Source organism: Sinocyclocheilus rhinocerous, unplaced genomic scaffold (genome assembly GCF_001515625.1).
Source record: "Sinocyclocheilus rhinocerous isolate Xijiao unplaced genomic scaffold, SAMN03320098_v1.1 scaffold1112, whole genome shotgun sequence".
NCBI lineage: Eukaryota > Metazoa > Chordata > Actinopteri > Cypriniformes > Cyprinidae > Sinocyclocheilus > Sinocyclocheilus rhinocerous.
In genome coordinates, this window is record NW_015657961.1 from 1,292,641 (window position 1) to 1,302,636 (window position 9,996).

The window sequence follows — 9,996 nt, forward strand, 5'->3', positions numbered from 1 at the left end:
TAGAGCGCGCTGCAGTTCCCCTTTTCACCACAGATTTACGTTGCAAAATTGTGGGGCACTGTTGAGCTCGGGAGGTCTAAGGCAACATCTGCCCCGCTTAGAATCATAGGCCTACATGCCTGCTAAAGCCGTGCGCGGGATTTTAAAGGGGTCATATGATGCTTTTTAAAAGATCATTATTTTACACTAGTCGGATCGTGTTACATGTTTCACGAGTGAGGAAGGCTTTTGCACGTTTTTAGAGGATGACAAAATTGGTGTAATTCTTTGGAATTCTCACTGTACTGCAGTATGAACTTTGGAACACTATTCAAATAGTTCTGCTTAAACCGCAGGATAAAGTCGAACAATCACGATGGCGGAGCCTCATAGTGAGTGAACTATTTATTAAGGCCTAATTATTTATTTAGCGAAATCCACCGACAATAGTATTTTAATACGTTTTCCTTTAAGGGTAGCCTAAATCCCGGATTCCGATCGAAATTCGGAATATTGTTTCTGTTCGTAGGCTACTTCGTACGTTTCCGTCATTTAAGTTTTAGCTTCTTCACAAAAGTAGGCTACGTTGCTCGGGAAGGGCCACGTCCACGTCATATTAACTTATGGGGACAGGGATCTACAAAATTATTTATAGGGTGGCAAGATTAACAAAATATCAATATCCACGACACCTATAAATGTTTCATGATGTTTCATTAGCTTGTAAGAGTAGGTCTCTCATTAGTTGGCCTGCATGGAAGAAGTTATTTTATTAATATTATGTAGACCACTTGAATGATAGGCCTATATAAAACACGTTTTAGTGCATCAAGTTTATGAGCAACAAACGCTTGAATTTGATAACTTTAGAATGAAATGCCATAATTTCAAAGCACTGAGGTGTTTAAATCTCCGATATTACCACAGTGACCGTACTGCACTTTAATCTATCTATCTATCTATCTAACTGTAATCTATCTATCTATCTATCCTGAACTTTAAACCATTTTACATTTTAAGATAAGATTTTGTCAGCAGTGACCGTACTGCACTTTAATCTATCTATCTATCTATCTAACTGTAATCTATCTATCTGTCTGTATGTCTATCTATCTATCTAACTGTTATCTATCTATCCTGAACTTTAAACCATTTTACATTTTAAGATAAGATTTTGTCAAGCCAACAAAGTTTGTCTTACAAATGTTTCAATCTAGTAGATGAAGATTACATTCTTACCTAACTCTGCTGTTAATTTCCATTATCAGGATCTTCTTAATATTGATAAATTTTTTTAAAAAGATCTGTGTTCCTGATGAAAGTGGAGGGGACAGTTAATGTCAGTCAGAGAATCTGCGCACCACAATGAAATAGATACTCGACAAAGGGCAAAATAAATGAGGAGAAATATTTTGGAAAATAATACAGCAATCCTAGACATCCTATTCAGAAGCGCGGCTGCTTATAAGCAGTACAGTAACAACTGCCTACATTTGTAATTTATACTGGGATAATTCTGAGGTAGCAACCGCCCGTGCACAGACCTCCGGAGGGGCAGGGGAGAAATCTCGAGCCCATCTTTATCTCATTACAGTCATAGTTATTTTTCTTTGGATAAGAATGGCAAATGCACGCACAGTGGCCTTTAAATAGAGACCTCATAATACAGATTATGAGGTCTCTACCAGAATAATAAGCACTGGATACTAAATGGTCTCTACTAAATCAACATCATATCAAATTGTATGTGTAATTATTCCAACTGACATGAGCTCTAACCAATTCCTTTCATGCAGAGCCAGACACAACGATAAAATCTGAGTTTTCTTTTCGTGTAAGTGATCTAAGTACATTTTCTACAATGTGTGTTTGTTACAATGAGACTTCAAAGCTCTTTATTGAATATTGTGTGAGTCGGTTTACTTTATGTTCATGAACTGTTTAACACTCGTCATTCTCCCTTTATTAAGAGTTTAAAATTGGCAACGTCTAGGATGCGTGATGTAGCCTATCTCGAAGGTAGGCTCATATTCTTTCTGTAAAATATGAGATCTCTACTTTGACTGCTGATGAACAGTATAGTTTGTTGCTGTGTTTGTGTCTGCATGAAGAAACTCAGTGTCCTAAAATTACTATAGATTATGAGGTCTCTACCAGAATAATAATAATAAAGGGTAAATGAAGTGTTGGGCACTAAACTGTTTCTACAAAATCAACATCAGATCAAATTGTATACTTGTGTTCTGAATCCAGCTGACATGAGCTCTAACCAGTTCTTTTCAATTAGGGCCAGACACAACGATGGAACCTCAGTCACCTGTACGTGTAGTAAGTGACAAGAAATTTTCTATAGTGTGTGTTTGTTATAATAAGACCATGGTGCACTAAGAAGGACATGAACGCTCTTTATTTTTACCTAATGTTGTGTGCGTCTGTTTACTTCATGTCCATAAACTGCTCAAACACTCATTGATTCTCTCTTTATTAAGAGGCGAGTTTTCGCACAGTCTATGGGCTTTGAAAGACTCCCCGTAACCGAAGGTAGGCTAATATTTTGATCTTTTAATGTGAGAGCACTACGTTGGTTGCTGATGAACATTGTAATTAGCTGCTTTGTTTGTGTCTGCATGAAGGAACTCAGTGTTTTAAAAGGACTTCAGATCATGAGATCGCTGCCAGAATAATAAGCGTTGGGCACTAAACTGTTTCTACTAATTCAACATAATATCAAATTGTACTTGTGCCCTTATTCCAGCTGACATGAGCTCTAGTTCTTTTCAATCAGGGCCAGACACAATGATGGAACCTCAGTCATATCATGTAAGTGATGAGGAATTTTCTATAATGTGTGTTTGTTATAATGAGAGCATGGTGAACTAAAAAGGACTTGAAAACTTTTTATTTTGAGCTAATGTTGTGTGCGTCTCATGTTAATGAACTGTTAACACTCATCATTCTTTCTTTATTAAGTGGCCAAGTTACTCAGTGCTTAAGTGGCATGATTGGACTGAAAGACTCAGAGAAAGAGACCCAGGTAGGCTCATATTCTGACAGTTTAATATGAGAGCTCTACTTTGATTGGTCTTGAAATAAATCACCAACTGAATATCTTAAAAACACTAAAAGAGTTTAAATCAATAATTTAAGTGGTGGTGAACTGTTTTCTTTTTTTAAGACAGAAGTGTAATTTGAATCTTGACCAAGCAGTTCAAGTTATAGTTCAGCTTAATGAGTAATTCAGTGCAATAAGATTCTGCAACTTCAGCTTGGTTTAAAAGCATTTGTCTGTTCTGTTGTCTGTTCAGTGCGTTTAAACAAGACATTTCATCTCAGGGTAACTGTATTATGTGGTTTTTCTCAATTGAATTTAACATTTTGTATTGTGAGGCTAAAGAATGTTTTATGTTTTCCTCTAGCATGGCAGGAGATGGTATTTCAGTATAAGGAGTCAATCAAACGGAAATATGAGCATATGAATGAGAGGAGTTTCCTCTCTGGTGAAAGAGTCTCACTGGCTGCCCTCTACACTGAACCTGTGATTATTCAGAAAAATAAAAAAGGCAGTTTTCGGAATATCAGTGTGGAGGAGTTGTTTAATAAGTCAGACATACATCTGCGTTATCCAAGTAATGTATCCAACATTCTCCAAGGAAATTCTGGTAGTGGAAAATCTTTCTTAGTGCAAAAGATTATTTTGGACTGGGCATTTGAACAACATTACCTTAAAGAATTTGATCTAGTTTTCTGTCTGAGGTGTGAAGAGCTGAAGTGTATTTCTGAGGAGATGAACTTGATTGAGCTCCTGAGCTGGAATTGTGGTTTATCGTCAGATCAGATTTCAGAGATGTTACAGAACTCATCACAGAGAGTGCTCTTCATCATTGACGGACTTGATGATCTTGATGAGCTTAGATTCATGTGTGATGAATTTTGCATATCATCCAAATTCCAGAGAGCCCCACCTGAGGTCATTGTTTGTTCCTTGCTTCGTCAACAAATCCTGCACAGATATGTTTTGCTTATCACTACTAGAACTGAGGTCTCAAAGAGGATATTGCTTATAGGACAACAACGTTTCTCTAGGATAGTAGGTTTCTCTGAGAAGGGGGTGGAGGAGTACTTCCAGAAGTTCTTCCAGAATGAGGAACTCTTCAGGAAAGCCTATGAATGTGTGAGAGTAAATGAAACTCTCATCACTGCCTGCTCCATCCCTGTCATCTGCTGGATCATCTGCATGGTTATGCGAGAGAGGTTCAGTAATTGTGCAGATATGATGAGCGGACTGGAAACCACCACCTCTATCTACGTTGACTTTGTGTCCACTCTACTGGAGCATCACTGCCAGGGTTTGAGTCAGTGTGTCCCGAGCCTGCTGAGGAGTCTGGGTCAGCTGGCAGAAAGAGGGATGCTGGAACAACAAGTCTTGTTTGATGAAAAAACTGTTTATGACACAATTTCAGACCCTGCTGGCAATCCATTCCTGCGCAAGTTCCTCTTAAAGAGAAAAATCCACCAGGAGACAATGTTCAGTTTCATGCATCTCAGCTTTCAGGAGTTCTTCACTGCTCTCTACTATGTCCTTCTGGATGAAGAAGAGTCTCAGAGGAAAGTGAGAGAGCTGCTTCACACTGTAGAGAGAGGATGGGCTTTGTCCTGTTGGTCTGATAGAGACTTTTCGAAGGCAAATTTAGAAATAAGCATGTCAAAGCTGCTGCAGCCTGTGATTCTGTTCCTCTGTGGTCTCTGTAAGAAAGAATGGATCTCCTCATTCATTGAAAAGCATAACATGACCGTCTCTGTCAACCTAGAAACCCAGCTTAAGGAATGGATCAATCAGTGTTCACAGAGATATCAAAATGAACACGTGCTATTCATTCTCCATTGTCTCTATGAGCTTCATGAGAAGAGCTTCATTGGAAAAGTTTTGGAACAGTTGGCTTCAATAGATCTGTCAAATATTCTACTGAAAAATGCGGACTGCTGGATGCTGCGGTTTTGTTTTCAGAACTGTGTTAACATTGGCAAACTGAGACTCAGTTTAACATCTGACAATCTGAAGATTCTTCAGTCTGCACTGTGCACTTGTGAAGAGTTGTGGTGAGCAAAGATCAGACTCTCTATATGTGTGAGACTTTAAAAATGCTCTTGAATTTATACCAACTGTACTATGCTAAAATACATTCAATTTTATGTGAGCTCTAATCTTGACGTCAAATTATTATATCTGATATCTGAATGTTAATATGTTCTGTTCATTTTAAAGGTTGAAAGTGGATCACATTACAGATGATACTGGGGATTTGATCTCAGCTCTTGGTGAAGGAAAGATTGTGAAAGAACTGATGTAATGGATATTTAATTCTGAACTTAGTCATATCTATTACTGCTATGGACTCTATGCATGGAGCACAGCCTACACATTTGTGCTAAAATATCAACCAGTGCCTGTGCTTCTGGTGATATTTTTAGATCAAGCAAAGTATTAGTCTTCTCTTTGAAATCGAATTCTTTAACCTTTCAGTGCCATTGTCAGTTAACTGGATCATCAGGTCTTCAACTCCACATTGATCTCTCTTTGCCTGATATTTATCAGAAACTAAGAAATTACACATAATGACGGTTATTTATTTTGGGGACAAAAACGATTCCCATTTATAATTTGCTCATACTATTATATGTTTAAATATAGGATCACTCTGTCAACGAATCCAACTTCAGTAATACTATGACAATTCACCCCACATTTGACATGCAGCCACAGCTGCCGTTAACTCATTTGTCAAATGTAATTACATAATATACAAATATTATACATATAAGGAAAAGTTTTAGTTAGAGGCTTGTTAGCTTCTCAGCTGTAGCTGAATGAAATGACAGCCTTCTGTCATACAAAAATAGATAGCGTTGTTTATAGCCTTTTCTAGAAAGTCTTGTTTTCATATAATATCATTAAAAAAAAAACTTTTTTTCACTGCACCAGATTTTACTGACTTGATAGAGACAAAATGAAGAAGTTACCATGCAAAGAGTCCATTACTTGTACAGTAAAATAATACATTTATTGTAATTGGCAGAATACAGGATCAAAAATCTTCAAAAGCTTCTCACAAAAAAAGGATCAAAAGCTTCTGCCAAGAGATTATTGCATCAGTTAAAGATGAAGACGTCATGTAAGAAACTCTAATCATAAAAAAATGACTGCTTAATTTTTGCTACTAATATAAAAGTAAAGTCTCTAAACTTTACTTTTTTAGGCTCTGTTTTCGGTTTTCAGTTTCCAGCTCTAAAATAAGACCATCATCGTTAATCTCAGAATTAACTCTCACCTGTTCACGCCCAGAGGTTTCCACTGTCAACTGGAGAATCTTCCTGCAGAAACTCCAGAGGTTACCCAGGTCTGTGAAGAAGAGAGTGTGAATTGTGCAAGTGTGAATTACCTGCATCTTTTTAGCTTCCTCTCTACTAATAATAAAGCCGTGAGTTTAATTACTTTGAAAAGCCATCTTGATGCTGAGAAATATAATGTAGCTTTTCAGTTGCAAAGCTACTTTATTAAAAGGATATTCAGACAGACCATGGTATAAATTATACATGTTAAACTACAGTATGTCATTATACTATATATTATTATATGAACACTATATACTGTATGTTATAATATATTTACACAGCTCTCAAGTTTCATCAGCGGAGGGGTTTTTCCTTCTGGATGTCCTGCACTCTGTGTCTGGTTTAAAGAAAGTCCATTTGCAGATAGACGAATTGACTGTCGGATGGATTCCCACAATCCTCTCGCTTGTCCAGGCCTTTCCCAGTCTGAACGAACTCCGGTAAGAATAAAGATCTGCTCTTTTAAGCATGTATTATATGGATTTGTATATGCTTGTGAATATAAAAATTATTTTAAAATTGTTTTCAGAAACATATGTAGCTAAATGTTTTTTTCCATGCCAGGACAAATTCCGCAGTTTCCTTTATCCCATTTAACATAAAACAGTCTCTGGTGGAATCACTGACGCAGACAGGTTGGACCCTGACTGTGTAAGTATGCATAAAATATTAATATTAAAATATATTACTAAAATTGATGTCTTTGAAAATACTTACAGTAATCAATGTTTTCTCCTCTAGCTGGAGGAAGTCAGTGTTGATTGAGCGAGACAGGAAGAGTTTCACCGAGGAGGACTTGAAGACAATAAAGACAGAAAATACAGAGAGTAAAAGTAAGCAAATTTTATACAATCCCTAAAGTGAAAAGAAAAATGTGGTCTCAGTCAGATTTTTTGTTTAGCCAATCAAAAGACTTTGAGGCACTTTATGCCTGTCAGTCATTTTGTAGAGAGCATCATTTTGTTGGTTTGTTGTGAGAGAACGCTGTTTTACTACCATTGCTATTGACAACTATACCTATACAAAGTCAAACATGTGTAAAGCTGAGTTTGCAGTTCAGTTTTATTTGTTATTTTAATTAAACATGAAATTGTGCTGCTATTGTTAAGCTCCATCTCTGGTTACAATAGTCTCCAAGCATCTCTGTATGCATAGGCGATTTTACTGTGGATGCTGAAGGTGCGTTTGCACTCCCTACTGTTGGCCTTTGATAATGACAAAAATATAAAATGTTTAAGTTAAAATTTATAAAAATATAATTTTAAGTCAACATTTCATTATTAAAATTGTGTTTGTATTTAATGACCTTTAAACTCACATTAGAATGTTTCAAAAACGTCTAGAACATCTAACATTGCTTAAAGTACCTTTAACTTTATATGAATTGTTTACATAGACAAAGGCCTCTTTAAGTCAAACAAGCAATTGTGTTTTTTGAGTCAGAATTGTCATTAACATTAACTATTCAATTGAAGGCCTATTAAGTGCAGTCTAATTCGGTGCTTGGCAAATATTAATTTGCTTTTCATTGTTTCTTTTTAATTTTACTTTCAGTATTATTATTATTATTATATATTTCTTCAGTTTTATATTAAATGGCTTGGTTTTTAGCCACAGAGCTCAATAACAAGCTTTCTGGCTGTGAAAGTTTGAAACTCATGAGTCTAATGATTTGTGTCTTACTCTTCATTAGGAGCTGAATCATCTTCAGGACAATCAGTGAGTTGCAAATGTCATGTATTATTTCTGTCATCACGTTCAGAATAAGAGGATCATTCCTTTCTTATTTCAGTCCTCAGGTTATGCAGAAGTGTTCACACCTGAATGTGTTCAGCAAGATGATGAGGACAAACACAAGACTATATACAGGTATGGAACACTTATGTTTTTTTGTAAGAAGGTAAGGTGTTGGATTTCTGAGCTTAAAAGTTCAAATGAATTAAAATATGTCTATTATTGTAACACTTCATAACTATCACATCCTTACATACAATGGCTCTATTATTATTTTTCAGATGAACATTTCTCATATCCAGCTTTTGTTAACCTTTGCATATATTCATGTCTGCTTGTTCCATTGTTGCTGATTGTTTTGCCTGTGTATTGTTTTTTTTTTTTATCTTTTGCTTCAGTACTCTAAACTTCTTGCTTGGGAAAATTGATGTTGTTGTTTGGATTTGTTTGCATGAATTATTCCAAAATCTTGATTCAAACATCCCAAATCTTTTTTTTTTTCTTCTTTTTTTTTTGCATGATCTCCAGTGTTATCACATAATAAAATATGCAGGCCATTATGATTTAATAAAATAAAAATATTCCGTCTTCCAGGTTTGTGTGTCCACATGCTGGTCAGTTTCAGTGCAGTCTGACCAGCCTTGTGTTTGTGATGGAGGGTGAAGGAGAGGTGCTGTATAACATTGTCTCATGGGATCCTGGTATGGATCAGTTGCGGCCTGCAGGACCCTTGTACAACATTGACTGTTCTGCAGGTTCAGTCTCACAACTACACTTTCAACACTGTGTGATATTCTCTGGTATGTTTATTTCTGCATCCTAAATATGAATGTGTTTCACAGTGATTGACTTGACCAGTTGTATAGAATTTATGGAACGGTGACTGATAATTTACATATCAAATTACTTAAGTGTAAATAATATGTATGTCAATAATTAGCAAGAAGTGTGATGACAGATCTTAATGATTACATAAATGGCTCATTTCCACTGAGCGGTACGGTTCAGTTCAGTACAGTACAGTAGAGTACATAAATATTTCGGGTTCCATTGTCAGAAGTTGCGAATGGTACCAAAATAGCAAACCATACCGTACCACTTTTTGGGACTCTTCCTTTGGGGTATCTAGCACAGTACTCCGATACCTAAAGGGTGGAGTTAGACTCACTTCAGAAAGCTGATTGGTTGACAGAGAATCATTACTTGCGCATGCTACAAGGGGAATGAAGCGTCTCCTTCACTCGTTCCGCCATGCTGGATCAGTGTGTACCATCCCGAATCGTACCATACTGTACTGTACTGAAACGAACCGCTCGGTGGAAACGAACCATAAGAGCACTTAATGTCAAAATGTTGGTCACTGTGTAATTAGAAAACAATACCTTTTATTTTACCCAAGAACAAAATTCTTAAATGTTTTTTGCAGAAGAAAATAAGGACTGTTTGGCTGTAGCACATTTCACTGGTGGTAATGTAGAAATAATACAGCCACTCAAAGTGTCAGAAACTCATGTGATCATTGACATCAGAGACCTCAGCAATTTTGGGCTCATCTGGATTAAAACAATATTTGGCTTCCCCATTAATGGCCAGGTTTTGCTCTTTCTTCGACCTGTAACTGTTGAGCAGAAAATACTTACTGTCCACTTGCTTCCAGGGAATGTTCCAGTATCAGAGGTACTACTATCTGAATGCATTGTTCTTTTTTTTCCTATGTGCTTTCAAATTTAAAAGAGTATTAAATAAGAGTATAAAATAAAAACCTGTATGTTTCAAAGCTTGAACACATTGAGCATATTTGTATATATACATTATTACTGCTTTTGTATATTATCCCCCCCCCCCCCCCCCCCCCCCCCCCCCCCCCCCCCCCCCCCCCCCCCCCCCCCCCCC

General features: G+C 36.7%; 1 protein-coding gene across 7 annotated transcripts in view; it reads left to right on the top strand.

Moving 5' to 3' along the window:
* The first annotated feature begins 189 nt into the window (after window positions 1–189).
* The window catches only part of LOC107721716 (uncharacterized), a 12,331-nt gene continuing 2,524 nt past the window's right edge, over window positions 190–9,996 (top strand). For 2 of the 7 annotated variants that reach the window (XM_016529855.1, XM_016529856.1), the window contains exons 1-18: window positions 190–371; window positions 1,776–1,813; window positions 1,950–1,998; window positions 2,267–2,307; window positions 2,469–2,520; window positions 2,735–2,799; window positions 2,950–3,013; window positions 3,396–5,076; window positions 5,243–5,323; window positions 6,054–6,149; window positions 6,234–6,374; window positions 6,651–6,809; window positions 6,934–7,020; window positions 7,111–7,202; window positions 8,063–8,088; window positions 8,162–8,238; window positions 8,698–8,903; window positions 9,530–9,780. In XM_016529855.1, the coding sequence (XP_016385341.1) occupies window positions 356–371; window positions 1,776–1,813; window positions 1,950–1,998; window positions 2,267–2,307; window positions 2,469–2,520; window positions 2,735–2,799; window positions 2,950–3,013; window positions 3,396–5,076; window positions 5,243–5,323; window positions 6,054–6,149; window positions 6,234–6,374; window positions 6,651–6,809; window positions 6,934–7,020; window positions 7,111–7,202; window positions 8,063–8,088; window positions 8,162–8,238; window positions 8,698–8,903; window positions 9,530–9,780 (3,222 nt within the window). In that variant the 5' untranslated portion in view covers window positions 190–355. Of the gene's footprint in view, window positions 372–1,775; window positions 1,814–1,949; window positions 1,999–2,266; window positions 2,308–2,468; window positions 2,521–2,612; window positions 2,800–2,949; window positions 3,014–3,395; window positions 5,077–5,242; window positions 5,324–6,053; window positions 6,150–6,233; window positions 6,375–6,650; window positions 6,810–6,933; window positions 7,021–7,110; window positions 7,203–8,062; window positions 8,089–8,161; window positions 8,239–8,697; window positions 8,904–9,529; window positions 9,781–9,996 lie in introns of those variants that run through there. The other 5 variants (XM_016529858.1, XM_016529857.1, XM_016529859.1 and 2 more) reach the window with 5 other exon arrangements.